General features: G+C 29.8%; 1 protein-coding gene across 1 annotated transcript; it reads right to left on the bottom strand.

Annotated features, from left to right (window-relative positions):
- Positions 1 to 389: 389 nt before the first annotated feature.
- LOC136976568 (piggyBac transposable element-derived protein 4-like) lies at positions 390 to 2,766 on the bottom strand. Its single transcript, XM_067271901.1, has 6 exons — positions 2,686 to 2,766; positions 2,346 to 2,515; positions 1,472 to 2,281; positions 1,201 to 1,395; positions 867 to 1,103; positions 390 to 403 (listed from the first exon to the last, which is right to left on the bottom strand). Exons 3-6 carry the CDS (start codon positions 1,899 to 1,901, stop codon positions 390 to 392), a joined length of 876 nt encoding a protein of 291 aa, XP_067128002.1. The 5' UTR covers positions 1,902 to 2,281; positions 2,346 to 2,515; positions 2,686 to 2,766.
- Positions 2,767 to 15,867: the final 13,101 nt, after the last annotated feature.

The raw sequence follows: 15,867 nt of genomic DNA, 5'->3' as shown, positions 1-15,867 counted from the left end.
ATAATTTGGAATTATTAAATGTTACAATAAACATCTTAAAACTTTTCGATATTCGATTAATTTCGAAATTAGATCTTTGAGCCGGACAGGTTGTAAAACTATCATAGAATAAGTACTTAGTTATTGATACTTCCATGAAAACTAATTATCGCCCCTGCTTATCCCGCCAACTGGGTGACTAGTGTCCTACTTATGGTAGAGTGACTTCATTACTATAACAAAATATTTTACAAAACACTAAAGTAGAGTTATAAAAATTACTTTATTTGTAATGAAAATCAAAATTTATATTTAAAAAAAATTACAATCTTAATCCTGACAATGAAAAAAAAACTGCAAAACCGACAAATGTTGAATCTAAAATATTACAATATATACACGGACGAAAGTTATGATGCAATCCCTAAAAAACGATATTCTTCGCAAAAAAATTAGAAAATTGTTATGAATAAAACATGTAAAGGAATTATTGCTTAAAATAAAAGATAATTTTCAAATTATTTAAGAATAAATGCAATCAAAGTTCAAATATAGATATAAAATTGTTTAAAACTTAAATAAAATCTTTTTATGAATAAATCGAATAAATTTTAAAAGTATACAAAATAATCTATAAAATCTGGAAAATTGAATTTTTAAAGTGTAAAATAATAAATATTTTGTAGAAATACTTATCCTCGAACCTTGCACTTGTATTCTCTGAAATTATATGTATACATAAATTTAACATTTTCTGTTTATATAATAGTGTAGAAAAAATAACTTGACTAAAGTATATAAATATATATATATATACACCAGAAATTTTCTTTTGTATGGTAAATTTCCATGCAAGATTTTATACACGGGAATGCCGCACTGCTTACAGGAATACGATGATTCTTTCCTACTTCCTTTTTTGGTACAAACGATGCATTTTTTTGCTGCGTGCCTTTTCCTACTTGTCGGTGAATTCCCTCTCAGAAAATGTCTCTCCAGGAGTCTCTTTGGGGTAATTTCTTTTATGTGTTTTCTTGTAGCGACTGGTTTCGTAACTCCACCGAGGTACTTCTCCGTAAGTTGGTCCACAAGCTGCAACCGGAAGTTCAGTTGAGAAAGTGTTCCTGTAAAATTATGTGTATTGAAATATAAATATATACTGAATTACATTATATTACAATACATAACGCATAAAAGCGATTAAATGGCAAACATATTTACCTCCACACTTTTTATACAGGACAAAAGAATTGAAAATTGTGATGTCCAGTAGGTGACGAAACATTTTTTGATAATATTTTTTTAGGCGAGTCCTCGCGATCGAGTAAGTTGTAATACAATGGTCCGCTAGATCTATTCCCCCCATTCCTCTACTGTACTCCACACAGACAAGTGGTTTTAATTTTTCTTCTCCACCTTACAATTCAAAAATAAATAGATTTTAAAACTCAGCTAATATAAAATTACTTTCTGAATATAAGAATAGACGTACTTCTGGTTTGTACTGGGACCACTTCAGCACCATGTACGGTCGATAGCATACATACTTCTTTCTTATCCTGCCACTTTAACGTCATCAACTTTTTTCTGTAAAATGCAATAAAATCTCCTTTCTTCAATTTCTTTTTTTTAATATCTTCTGGCAGCTCCTTTCTGTTTTTTCTTAGCGTACCGATTGCATCTGTCTTAAAATTAACTAACAAGTCAAAAAGTACAGGAGAAGTATAATAGTTGTCTACAAATAACATATAGCCCGTATTTAATAACTGATCCATCAAAGATAACACTATTTTTGTTGATTTGAGCTGATTTGATATATCCAATCCTTGGACGTTGTTTTTTAACTCTGTTTCACTTCCTGTATACAATATCATGTTATGTACGTAACCAGTGGAGGACTCGCAAAGTTGGAATGACTCCATCCCGTAACGGGCTCGTTTTTTGGGGATGTACACTCTCCACTGTAATCTTCCTTTCCATAATAATAAGCTTTCGTCAATACTTATGTTTCTACCGGGAGTGTACGCTGATTGCCATTTCCGAATTAAATAATCAAAAACAGGTTTTAATTTAAACAGCCGTTTGTTTGTTGCTGTTGGGACAAAAAGCGTATTATCATTAAAATGTAAAAACTTTCTTAGTAGGTAAAATCAATTTTCCGTCATGTTTTCGAAAAAAAGGGCGTTTGTAGGATTCGATGTCTGCAAAAAAATGATGAATTGGTGGGTTTCTGTAATATTCCCTGTAAAATTATTAAGCCAAAAAAAAACTTCATTTCTTCCGTGTTGGTTTCATTCCATTCCTATATTAAACAATATAAGTTAATATGTTATTAATTATATAAATTTTCTATATTTGATATTTACCTGATCTCTACTTCTACGTTTCATAAGAGATGATCTTCTTTTCTCTCGAGTAGATTGTTCGGCAAACAAATTTGTCTGATGAGTGATGTGTTTAGTAAGCTCATCATCGAAAAAATATTCAAATATCTGGAGTGCAGTTGGATTTTCGCCGAAATCAACGAGCAATTCTCCTAAAATTGTAGAAAATGTTTTGTATATATAATATTCTGACTTACATATTTCTATAATATTATATATAAAATATATTTAACATAATATCATAACTTTTTGTTCTAAGTGGAGATAAACAGTATACATATATATATATTTGACTTGTCCGAAATTAAATTTTTATTCGTACCTTCTGCGAAAGTGGAAAAAGCTTTTCTTGGTCCTCCATTTGGTATCCACGTCTCACTTCCAAACGAATAATAGCCGATTTCCTCGTCTTCGCTAGATGATCCCTCTCCTGGTATCTCTTCTTGTCGTCCTTCTTTTTCCTCTTCTATTTCGTCGTCAGAGGACAAATCACTTTCGCTCTCGCTACTACAAACTAGCAACTCACGGATATCTGTCATCTGTAGCCGTTTTTCGGAACTTGGCCCGGCAATTGCAGATGGATTCATTTTACAAAATGCTTGAGAACAAGTAAGAAATAGAAGGAACTAAAGAATGAGTGTTCTTTAGTAATGTCTCATAGCCAATCAGCTTGGAGGACTGTTTAGACTAACCAATAAAGCGAAAGCTGACACGTTGCGTTTTTCGAATATTTCCCCAGTTTTAGAATAAATTAAATTTTAATTTGTAAATGTAATCTATAATTATTTATCCACAACTTTAACATCCCCCTTGAATATATTTTAAATTTATTATAAATATATATAATACATAAATTTATTATAATAATTTCACTAAAAACAACTCATTTTATTTTTAAACAAACTAACTATCTGTAAAATTTTCATATGTTAGTAAAGTTATTAAATAGTAATATTGCCTAAACATTCAGAGGTTTTAGATTTTTTAAAATTATCCATTGACAAACACAAACATCTTTGTGTATAATACAATAATTTCATATTTGTGTCTTTCCTAGTTTTGGGATATAATACATACATGCAACAAACAACAGTAAGCCATTTCTTTTACAATTTTACTAATTTACAAAAAGGTTTTAACGTTTAATTACAAGATAGAAATTTTGAATAAAAATCGACCTATAAATAACCATCGAGTATAGTAGACTTACAGTACGTAAAAAACAATTACTTATCACAGTTATAATAATTTATTATTCGAATTAAATCAATTATTAAATTAAGTCAGTATGTACTGTACATACACACATACTGTATATATGTTGTAATTCATTATACATATATACACATTTAATGCAGAAATTTCTCATTAAGATAATAAGTTTATCTATTAATATTCTTAGTATTTTCTGTTCTTCCAAATATCATCAGAATATAAATACTTTATTTCCAAGTTCTTACGTTATTTTATATCAAAATTTTTTAAACTTAGTACCAATAAACAATTAAATTAAAATAGAGGATTATAGTAGAAATTCCCAATTTTAATTAAGTTGTTTGTTGATGCTAAGTAGTTATCCTGTCTCTTCAGGAGATGACAGTTATGACTCCCGTTTTAAAGGTTTGCTTTTAGCTAGGCAGGTCTAAAAGCAACACGACTTTGGTAATTGGTCCCACCTGGCGTTGTGTCTATAGTGTCTCCGTTTATGGGATTTGTCTGTACACGTCAACGTGTTTGCCACATGTTTGTCGGCTAGAGAAATGTAAACAAGGAACGGACGTGACAGTAAGCTGTTTCGTCGGGAGGAGAGCAGATGTTTTTGAAAGCTCCCGGGGAAAGGAAGGAACCTGATTAATCGTAAGTTGTCGTCAAGGAACTCTTTAAATAGTAAGAGTGGCGAGAGGAACGGGGATCCATATTAAAATGTGAAAGAAGAAGAAGAGAAACGGGGAGAAGGGCAAGAGGCTGATAATACAGTTGTCTCAGGCACTTGGACAGCCCGCTGAGCGTAAAGAGAGTATTCTCCTCTGACAGGGACGGGTAAGGGCGGAGACTGGACAGACCGTATAGTTGAGCCAACTCCACAAACCAACCGAAGTTTCCCCAGAGTATAATTGTCCCCAAAGGAAGGACAAGCTGTTACGTGAGACACCACACTTTGTCGTACAGTGTGTGTAATGTTGTTAAACTTGTATATTCTGAAATATTTTGTTTTGTAAAGAAACTGTAAATATTCACTGGATTGAGTGTGGAGGTGTACCTTTCTACGAACCAACATAAGAACATTCTCAAGTCGTAAGAACCAACTCGAGACAGATTATCGTAAAGATCTTCACTGGATTACAAGAAAGATCTTCACTCCCGATCTAATTTTTTTGTGAAGAATATTGTTTTTTAGGGATTACGTCAAAACTTTCGTCCGTGTATATATTGTAATATTCTAGATTCAACATTTGTCAGTTTTGCTGTTTTTTTTTCATTGTCAGGATTAAGATTGTAATTTTTTTTAAATATAAATTTTGATTTTCATTACAAATAAAGTAAGTTTTATAACTCTACTTTAGTGTTTTGTAAAATATTTTGTTATAGTAATGAAGTCACTCTACCGTAAGTAGGACACTAGTCACCCAGTTGGCGGGATAAGCAGGGGCGATAATTAGTTTTCATGGAAGTATCAATAACTAAGTACTTATTCTATGATAGATTTACAACGTGTCCGGCTCAAAGATCTAATTTCGAAATTAATCGAATGTCGAAAAGTTTTAAGATGTTTATTGTAACATTTAATAATTCCAAATTATAAATACCGCTTGGATAAAGAAAATAAAATTGTTTTTTATAGCGCTTTCGTGAGATAGAACTGTAGGTCACGTGATAATCCGAAGGTCATCTCTCAGTAAGGGGTAATCTGTTCCGGTCTAAACTCATTTACAAAACATTGCACCTAACTTACAAGATGTATAAATTATTTTATTTGATGAAAGAGATATTTACAAAAAAATATATATAAAATAAAGCATTTAGATGAATTATATAAGCTTCTGTAAGACTATTTCGCATACAAACATTTTCCTCACTGCTTATAATAGATTCTGGCTGCAATTACAAATTTGCTAAACATTGAAAAATAAAATTTTACAGGTTGCTTTTTATACCAACTGTTCGGTCATTATTGATTATCAAAAACACCACTTTTACGAAGTGTGTTTAAACATTTCATACGGCTGTTCATTGAAACTTCTAAATTATATTAGAACTGATATCACGTGACATAATACGTCGCCAGAGAAGTTGCAAGGAAGTTGACGTAGCTTCCGTTTCCGCTTTCCTTCAGACTCATTTACGTGGAAACGAACGTAAATTGTGGAACGTACGAAATAAGTTTGTACAAATTTTAAACCAATTTAGGTAACAGTTCGGCAAATAAATATTTGTGAATACATAAAAGCAACATTAAAATTTTTGGATGAATTATTAGAAATTTGAAATGAATTATAGAATGTCCTGGATAGACATATCGTGTGATTGTCTGTTTCTTCTGGCTTATTTTGTTTTTCTACGTGAAAATGAGATATCTTTTATAACTATTGATAATATAAACATTTTGTTTCGTTATATATTACCTTCAATTACAGCTGCAAACTTTAACACATGGAGCATGTGAAAAAGTATTATTGTATCGATTACATTTTTATGAATACACCTGAGACTCATGACAATATATACTAACCTACTTTAAGTGTCAATATTTTATTTAGAATCATTTTAAACGTTATTATTACATCAAATTATGAAATGGAATGTTCCAAGTATAAGAGTAAGAGGGAGGGGACAGAAGCCATGCGTGGGAAAAAAATGTGTTTTTATCTAAATTATAATGAAATTTACTTATATTTACGAGAAATATCGACAATTTTTTTTCTGGAGAAATGTATCTTGATAAAATTAATTATCTATATGAATGAAACTTTCAATAATACATTAGTTACAATGACTGACGTTCCTTTCTTACCCTTTCTGTAGTATGTCTTGTGTATTAAACATAGTTTCCTAGATTATAGCATAATAATGTGTAAAAAAATGGAAAATTCTGTTAATTTGTAAACGCAGATACTATCACATAAAAAGCATACTGTACCCTCTGTATATTTAACGTCAGTTATTCGCGATTAAATTTTTCTAAATAAACCTGTTTAATCAGTAATTTGACAGAAAGAAATTGTTTATGGCCGTATTTCATATATCTAATGTTTTTCTCGTGATATTATTTCTAATATCGGAAAAAATATACATTTCTGATATGGACATACATCAATATTTTTAATTCTGAATATTATATTTCGATACTTTTATCTTTCTTCACTAAGAACAAAGTACTTTTATTTTAAAAAATTAACTTTTTACCAAGATAAAACAGTCGAAATGGGAACCAGGCTGAAAATGACAATGAGTATATGAGCTCTGTTCGAGGGATGTCAGCTTATTCGTCCCATCTTTGATATAATTCGTTTTTTCTGTATTTACACTCAATTTACGTAAAAATTATTCTATTGTCCTGATTATAATTAATAGCATGTTTTGTTCTGTTTAGTAAATGGAATTTCACAGTAAAATATTCGGAAACGAAATTATAAAAGCCAAACAAATTAAATAGCTTAATTTTTACAATATCCAGTTGAAATGGATAAAAGCATTATTACATATTTATTATTTATTCGTGCACATCGACGTCTTTCGAAGAAATGATCATTTATTGTAGAGTTTTTATAAGCTGAAAATTATTCTGTTGTCTTTGATGAAGTTTGTTACAGTTTACTAATTTTAACAGAAACATTAAATTTTAAACGATGACATTAGTTAAAATTTGTTAATATGTAGACAAATATTAAACTTTAGACATAGTTCTTCGTATTTCTCGGTGATCACGTGACCGAAAGCTATTTCTATCTTGGCGGGAATTTTCCCACATTGATCTTTGTCATATCTAATTTGCATATTAGTGATAGTACATTACTAATCTTTATTAAACAGATCTAGACATTTTATTTTATTTAAATTTGACTGGATTAATTAAATAATTATATAAAATTTTCAGTGTTTAGTGGGAAAGCTTCAATCGCATTTGACATCGTAAGTTTTCCCATGACGTATAGTTGGCGGGAGAATTTGCGCAGTGATCTTTTTTATATCTAATTTGCATAATTATAGTGGTAAATTATTAATCTTTATTAAACAGATTTAGTTATTGTGTATTAATTAAATTCATCGGTTTTTGTGGAAGAATTCTTTAAAACTTTTAGCGTTTATTTAGAAACTCTTTGTCACCTGATGACATTGGACAAGTGCATTTTCATTTTGTGTATTGTATATGATCAGTTTGCGCTAGATTTCATAGAGTGCGGTTTAATGTTCTTGTGTTTCTCGTTTTTTCGAAGTTTACTGCGATAATTTTTTATTACGTGGATCCATACATTTTGCGTTGTTTTTAACGGATAAAAGGTAGAAATTTTATGCTGAATATAGAACTTGTTTTTCAGAATATGCTCTTTAACCTAAGATATTGTGAGGATTTGCGCCTCTTAGTGAAAGGGGCGAAGTTGACCTGACTCGCTTTAGGTCAGGATGTCTCGAAAGGGCCTTTACCGTATGGGGGTAGTGGTTTGCTGAACGCAAAGACGACTCACACTGAGACCGTGTTTTCCATTTTAACGCGTTTACTTTGACAGAAACATGCTTACAATAAGAGTAGTGTTGTCTTGTTGGTTTGTTCTCTTGGTAGGTGGTTTGCCGTTTGTTTTGGAGTCCGTTACCGTAGAGGAAAGTTTCCACTGAAGGCTAGCTGGGGAGAAAAGTTCCTCGGAGAACCACGATGGGAAGTTGGGTTCCTTAATCTTAGTCACTCATGGGTGAAAACGCTTGAAGTCCTCGAAGTCTGGTATATGATATCCGTCGACTCTGGTCTTCTCTTCTCAACCTTCACTTCTGCCTCCCCCTGCCCCCGGGAGTTTCGGGCTTTATATAACCTTTCTTTCTCGAAATCCCGAGTTTTTGGTTGGTCCGAACGAGGGTCTTCTTTTTCTCTATTGGTCCCTGGTCTGTTGCCAGGGACGCGATTCGGGCCGCGGGGTCGCCGAAGATCCCCGAACTCCCCCTCCTGGGCCGCTCTCCGTCCGAGTCGGGTCAAGCCCTTCCCCGGACGACGGTCCCGTAAATTACATCTAAATGTGTTTTTCTGACTTGGAGAAGGCGCAGCCGGGACCACTCGGCTCCGAATACCGCCTCCTCCAATGGAAAGCCGGACAGATTCCGCTTTGAACTCGGTGCAACCTGATGACCCAAACTTACTTCGGTCGGTCGATCCCTCAGTTGCTCCCACGTTCTACAATCGGGGATCTGTCAATTAGGTCGGGAATGTGACAAGTAAATTGTCTCGCGCACCCATTTCTTTACCATCTCGATCTTGTTTACCGGATAAATCACGGGTTTAACGACTTTAACTCGACAACCACTTTGCCAACAGGGGGGGCGAACTTCCAACAGATGTCCGTTTAAGTTAGTTGTCCTGTTAAATTATTTACAAAACACAAAAAGAACGGATTCTAGAAACAAAAATTAGACTTCGAATAGGAAGAAAACAGTACTTATTGTTATTATTATTTATATTCTCAACTCCCGGCCCCACAAAAAAGAAAAGTTGAAAATAATTTATTTTTGACAATTAGCGAGAACTGACTTTTGGATATAACATATGGATATAAATGAAAGTATGTATTATTGCGCTACTAATTTATTTGTGTTTATGTGTATGGTTGTACTGCAACTTATCTTGTTTTACTATGTTAGAGAAAGTAGGTCACACATTGGATTGCTGACATAAAACTGTTGGCTTTTTCAAAGTGAAGTGGACCCTCTCAGTGAAGTGTTTTAGGGAAGTTATGCTTCTTTTTCTGATGCATGCCAATGATGAAAATTGTTTTTAAAATTAAATATCGGTCAATGACGAGAACATATGTTATAAATGTGAAGATGGATATAAAAATATTTCTACATTTTTTTATTGTTTTGTTGTTTCTTAAAGATTAATTCATTAAAATTTATTATATGTAAATTAAGTTTATTTACAAAATGCTAATATTTTAATCCGCTTTAATATTTCGGTGTAAATTTGAACAACAAATTTTAAAATTTTAAATAAAAGATATACTGAAATTTTCTTTTATATACAATGATTACGTCACTTCTACAGTAAATAGAACATGAGACAACCTTCACCCACATTTCAGTCTGGGGGGAAAGGTTGCCAGGCATCGTAGTTGTAAACGTGACAACCTTTACGTCATCTATTGTTGTGGATGAAATTTGTTAACTGTCAATTACATTTTCTTGAATTTGATTCGCAGGTTGGAAAATATCGTCATGACTTAAATGCTTAAAACTTTAAAAAATTATATAAAAAATTTGAATATTGAAAATAAATTCAAAAGTTTTGAAAAAATCGTATCGGATTGAAAATCAAAAAAGAATTTAATATAAATTTGAAAAAAAAAATTTTAGCAAAAAATTACCGTGAAAAAAATTCATATATAAAAAAATTATGTGACAATAAAGAACGATTTTTTCTTTGCTAGACGTAACTGTTTAAAATTTTTTTTTCCTAAACGGAAACAAGAAAAACGCGTGGGAAAATTCTTAAAAAATTTTCCACGATTTACTTTCACAACTAAGTGGTAGTGCTGCGTCTGACTGTTCCACTGTTAAGAGGTTAAATAGTAGAATGATTTAGCATAACCCTAAGCAAATTACTGTATTTTAAATAATAATAAACCTGGACAATATTATGATGTACATTTTCTAAAATAACAGTAGTATAGAGTTGAGAGACTCTGGAATAGTTTGTTAAACTTTTAACATTTTATAACTTTTATAGTAGTACCGCTCGTGATTTCACAGGAAAGACGTCGAGCAGGGGCTAAAAATAGACCAATTTCACAATAATTGGTAAATCGCTCAGCGTTTTTGAGATATTTAGTATCCCAAAAGCTCTCGTAGACATCAAAACCACATCCATTTTAGGTGCTCCTTCAGATATACTTTCCAGCACGATTTGAACAAGTGTTTTTGCAATAAATTGTCGTTTTATATAGATATAAGAGAATTAATATTTTTTAATACATTTATACGCGTCAATATTCAAAAGTTTTATATATATTTTTATTTTTAATATATAAGAGTATCAATATTTTTAAAGTTTTATATATAAGTTTTGCTCTCTATATATACACATAAGTTTAAAAAAATATCTTTTCTTAAAAGAATTGATATTTTTAATGTTTTATATATAAGTTTTTATATATCCAAAGAGAATTAATATGTAAGAGATTTATGTATATAAGTTAAGAGGCAATGGTTTAAATCTTTGCTGGCGCCATCTGTTGGCAAAATATTAAACATCATTTTTTGTATTTTTTTAATATATTAATTTTTTATCGTGTTGCGATGACGATTAAATAAATGACAACAATTTTCTCTCTCTCTTTTATTAGAAATAAAAACAAAAATAATAAAAATGGTTACATTTATTTCATTTAAAAATAAAGGGTTACAATAATTTAAAAAATCCTTACATTTATGAATTAAAAAATAAAGGATTACAATAATACAAAATGGTTACATTTTTTTTCATTTTAAAATAGAAATTATATGAATAATATTAAAAAAAGTCGGTAGAAAAGTGATCTAAATACCTAAGAAGAAATTGAATAATGACCGTAGGATAGCATGTTTATTCCGTTACTTAAAATATAATTTTTATCATAAAAAGCTGAAAGAGAGATTTTATTTTGAAATTGCGTCGTCATTACATGGTTCTTACTTATTATTTGCATGTGTGTGTGCCGAAATTGCTTTTTCTTAAGTAGTGTATCTTTATAAAGATCGTGGTAAAAAGTTTGTTTAACAACAGATTTACTTATACCTTTCACTGTTTTTTTTTTCAATACATTCTCCCGAAATTGAATACATTTTAGCTTTTAAGACTGATAAATTCCGAAATAGCCATGGAGTTTGCTTCATCTTTGAAATAGCCTAATTTATTTTTATTTTCTTCGGAGAATAATGGATGATCCGATGGATAGTTGCTAAAATCGAATATGTTGGTAAGATTGTGTTTAAAATCAACATAGACATCATCCGTATGAATTTCTAATACTAAAGAATCGGTGTCCGTATACAAGAGCTTAACCCTATCTTTATAATAATTTTTAAATATTTCGTAATATGTGTAATACATATGTAATTTACTTAATTCTAAAACACAAAAGCCTATGTATAGTGGCTTATTCAGTAATAAATTTGTTCTCTTTAATCTGAAAATGCTACACTCTTCGTTTATTATTTGGAAACTCTCTAGCGCAGGATCGTTTACATATTTTTTACATTGCTCTTTATTCAATCTTGCTTTTAAATTAATTTGTTTACGAATGTTTTGCATGCATTTCCTGTAAAAACTATTATTCATTAATTTAAAAAAATTTTTGTCAAACTGGCTTTTACTGGCTTTTCATTTTTAATTATTAAAAAATATATATGGTTTTAAATATATGGATTGTTTAAATGAAAGTATTCTATAGATTTTTTAAAAAATTAATCCCTCCTTTAGATAATATTGTAAGTTTCTATAGTGTATAATATAATGAAATTTATCTTTTAAAGTTGGAACTAATTTTTTAATATTGTTAAATTTTAGATTTAAAGAAGATAAAAGCGATTTCTGATATTCGAATAAATCTTCGTATTCTATTTTTTCAACAGATTGATAATTATAGAAATTTTGGTTTTTAATCAATTAACATATAGAAACGAAAAATAATATGAAAGAGAAGTAAACAATGAAAAATGAATTCCAATTAAAATCCCTTTTAATGTAGACGAAAAAATAATTTACAACAACGATGTAGATGAGTGGATTACATTAAAAGTAAAAGGTAACTATCTTTTTTATATTTTTTAGTAAATTAAATAAAATAATTTGTTTTAGTTAGCTTTTTTTTTAAAAATTTTACTAATTTCTAGACTAATGACCCTGAACGGGTGTGGGAAGAAACTAATAATATATACCAATATGTGAAAAATAATTTAATGGAATTTATCAGACTGAGTCTACAGGAAGGACAAAACTAAAACTGTATGAAATAAGAAAGTACGAAATAATAGTAAACGATAAAAAATATAGAAAAAAAATATTGGTAGGATTTTCCATTCAAAATATAAACATCATATGTCAATGGATCAATTTTATTATAATAAAAATTAATAAATAAATTAAAGATATTATTTAAAGAAGGTAAGTAACTTTTTCAAAAATTTTATAAATTTTAAATTATATTCTTTTTTAATGATATTTTTTTATTTCCAGAATCTATGGAATCCATCAATTAAAAAAATATGGTAAGTAAAAATATTTTTTATGCTTTTCGGATATAGGCGGATAAATTTAATACTAGCTTTTTTTGTTTCTTTTCTTCAGATTCAATAAAAAACGCTTTTTTTCTAGTTTAAAAAATAAACTTTTATTTGAGTAAACTAACGCTACATTGATTATATTTAATTGATATATTTGGCAGTATTTTACCAAAACGAAAATTTTTGTGTACAAAAGTTATTACATAAGCATCGTTAAAATATTTTGTATTAGGTCGTAGATTTTTTAGAACTTGATTTTCTCAATATTTTGTAGAGAAAAAAATAGGCAAAAGTATTCACACATAAGGCTATACGGGCCTTGGAGTGTTCTTCGATTCCAGCGTAACTCCTTGGAATTCTGTCTAATGAACTTTATAATTTTCGGGATTTTTGGAGGTAGTCCGTATGAGTCAAAATAATAACAAATTGAATTTCGAAAAAAAAGAGCTATCCAGTGTCGTCCGGGATTTTTACTGTCCTCTGTATTAACGATAAAGCTTCTCTTCTTTTCGATTGTTTGAGGTAATAAATCCGACGGATAGACGCCTCCGAATGTCTTGCTAATTTCAGGATCTCCTAATGCCAGTTTCCATAGCGTAATCGTATCCATTAATTTTTAGTAGTCGACATAAATGTTTCTTGATTGATCGATTTCTATTGTATTGCGATATTCTAAGAAACAAACGATGTTAACTGTTTCTGGCAAAGGTCTTTTAAACTTTAAATCAAAACTAACATTTCCGTGTGTTAAAACAGAGGTATGATTTTCAGACGCTGCGCGGTCGGGAGTTAGGTTCAAACACATAGAACATATATCCTTGAGCCTAGTCGGAATACGATATATTAGGGAATTCCTCCTATTTCTTCGAAAAATGGTAGTAGTATATATGTGAGAGACTCTGGAATAATTTGTTTAACTTCTAAGACTTTATAACTTTTATCCCAGTAACGTTCATGATTTCGCAGGAAAGACGTCGAGCAGGTGCTGAAAATCGATGAATTTCGCAATAATCGTTAAATTGCTTGAGTGTTTTTGAGATATTTTGTATTCCAAAAACTCTCATAGACATCAAAACCACGCCCATTTTAGCTGCCCCTTTTGATATACTTTTCCGCGAGATTTGAACGAGCGTTTTTGGAATATTTCGCTTTATATACATAGAGATTTGTTGTTTTTATATGCGTCGTTGTTTTTTTATATACGTCTTAAGAGAATCAATATTTTAAAGTTTTATTTAAGAGAATTAATATTTAATTATATATTATATATATATATATATATATAAACTTTAAAAGATTTTTATATATAAGTATCTTTTTTTGTTAAGCTGACGCCATCTGTTGGCAAAATATTAAACGTCTTTTTTTTTCCTTCAAAATTAGGAAGGTGTTAAAAAAATAACACGAACCATCGCTATTTGCTTTTTTTTATCGATTCTTGTACGATTTATATTTTTTTCAACGATAAAATAAACTATGACAATTTCTCTTTCTCTCTCTCTTTTATTACAAATAAAAACAAAAATAATGAAATATAAAATAATTATAGTATAAGTAATAATTATTTTATACTTTATTATAAAATAATTATAATGGCTATCGGAGTTCTCTTTTGAATGCAAGAAGTTCTTTTATGGTCAACATTGCTAAACTCCAGTAGAGTGGGATTCGGTAGGATTTATAAGATAGTAGGGCACCTAAAAAACAACAAATATTATGTTGCATAATTGTTTTAAAAACTTTTATTATAAATAGTCTAAATTAGAAATTTCGAAAAACTGAAAGCAGATTTTAAGGAAAATCCACAAGGAAAAAAAAAGCAGAGGGCGTTAGTTGTTCTTTTTTCAAGACAAAGAAGATGCGCAAACAAAGAAGGATGTCTAGTCATTGTGTGTAATTGTAATAATTAAACCTAGTTCAATAGTTTTTTTACCGTTGCTTTTGACTTACAATTGTTTTAAATAAGTACGACTTGTACAAGATACAAGCGATCGTTAGGATTAACTGATGTATCGCTATCAACTGTGTCTATAAGAACAAATCGAAAATGACGGAGAAAGTAAGAAGTTTAAGATTGAAATTATAAAAAAGAGAACTAAAGTTATAAAAAAAGTTTAAGAGTTAGTTGTAGGAAGCATTAGCTTAAATTTATTCCGAATATTAAAAAATACTAAAGAATTTAAATTGAGTTAATGCCTAGACACCCATCTTTCTTGAAAAAAAATCTTGTGGAATATTCTTACATCTATTATTTAAAATTTATATAAATGTTATCAATTCGAATAATTGAGGATTCTGAAAAATTATGAAATGGTTTTTTTTATTAAAAAAATCCAACTAAATAAAAAAAATTTTACTAAAATATAAAAAAAAAATTACCATTCCGATCCAAAATTTTCCATGATGATCTATAGAAAAAACATACTTGGTTTTCCTCATCGAAATTTTGCAAGATCTCTACCGAATCCCACTCCTTTCTGACTATGTGGTTTCTCGTATAGATTCGATCGTTGAAATTTAGCATATATTTTTTGTAAAATATTTTGTTTCTAAAATGGCTACAATTGTAGGGGATTTCATTTTGCTAGTAAAAAATTGTGTAAAAATGAAAGTATTTATGTTCTAGGGTACTCAATAAAGAATTAGCTAAAGAAAGTAAACCTCCTGTCTTTATATCAGTTGAGGGGAGTTGTTTTGTCCTCGATTTTAAAAAGAGTGAACAAACTCAATGTAGGTCAACAGTGGAGAAATACTTTATAAATGATTCGTGTTGAATAATTAAAAAAATTACATACCGTATGAAAAAAAACAACAGAAATATTCAATTCATTTTTTTATTGAAATAAAAAAACATTTACATCAATTCGGGAATAAGAAGTAAGTATACAAAAAATATAAGTGTATAAATGTATTAATTATATTTTAAAAAATTAAAGTCTCACATATTTTTGCTAAAACACGAATTAGGGCAAATTGATGATTATCTGTTATAAATTTGGTTGATAATTGTTTCTGATTACTAATGAGACTACACCAATCCAAT

This window comes from Centruroides vittatus, unplaced genomic scaffold, assembly GCF_030686945.1.
Source record: "Centruroides vittatus isolate TY-2023 unplaced genomic scaffold, ASM3068694v2 contig_401, whole genome shotgun sequence".
NCBI classification, from domain to species: Eukaryota; Metazoa; Arthropoda; class Arachnida; order Scorpiones; family Buthidae; genus Centruroides; species Centruroides vittatus.
This window is presented reverse-complemented; position numbering and strand designations above follow the sequence as displayed.

Coding starts and splice junctions, on each gene's coding strand:
- LOC136976568 (XM_067271901.1), bottom strand. CDS start 1,901: ATGGAGTCATTCCAACTTTGCGAGTCCTCCACTGGTTACGTACATAAC. Junction 1,396..1,471: donor GGTCCCAGTACAAACCAGAA/GTACGTCTATTC, acceptor TTGAATTGTAAG/GTGGAGAAGAAAAATTAAAA. Junction 1,104..1,200: donor CCTGTATAAAAAGTGTGGAG/GTAAATATGTTT, acceptor ATAATTTTACAG/GAACACTTTCTCAACTGAAC.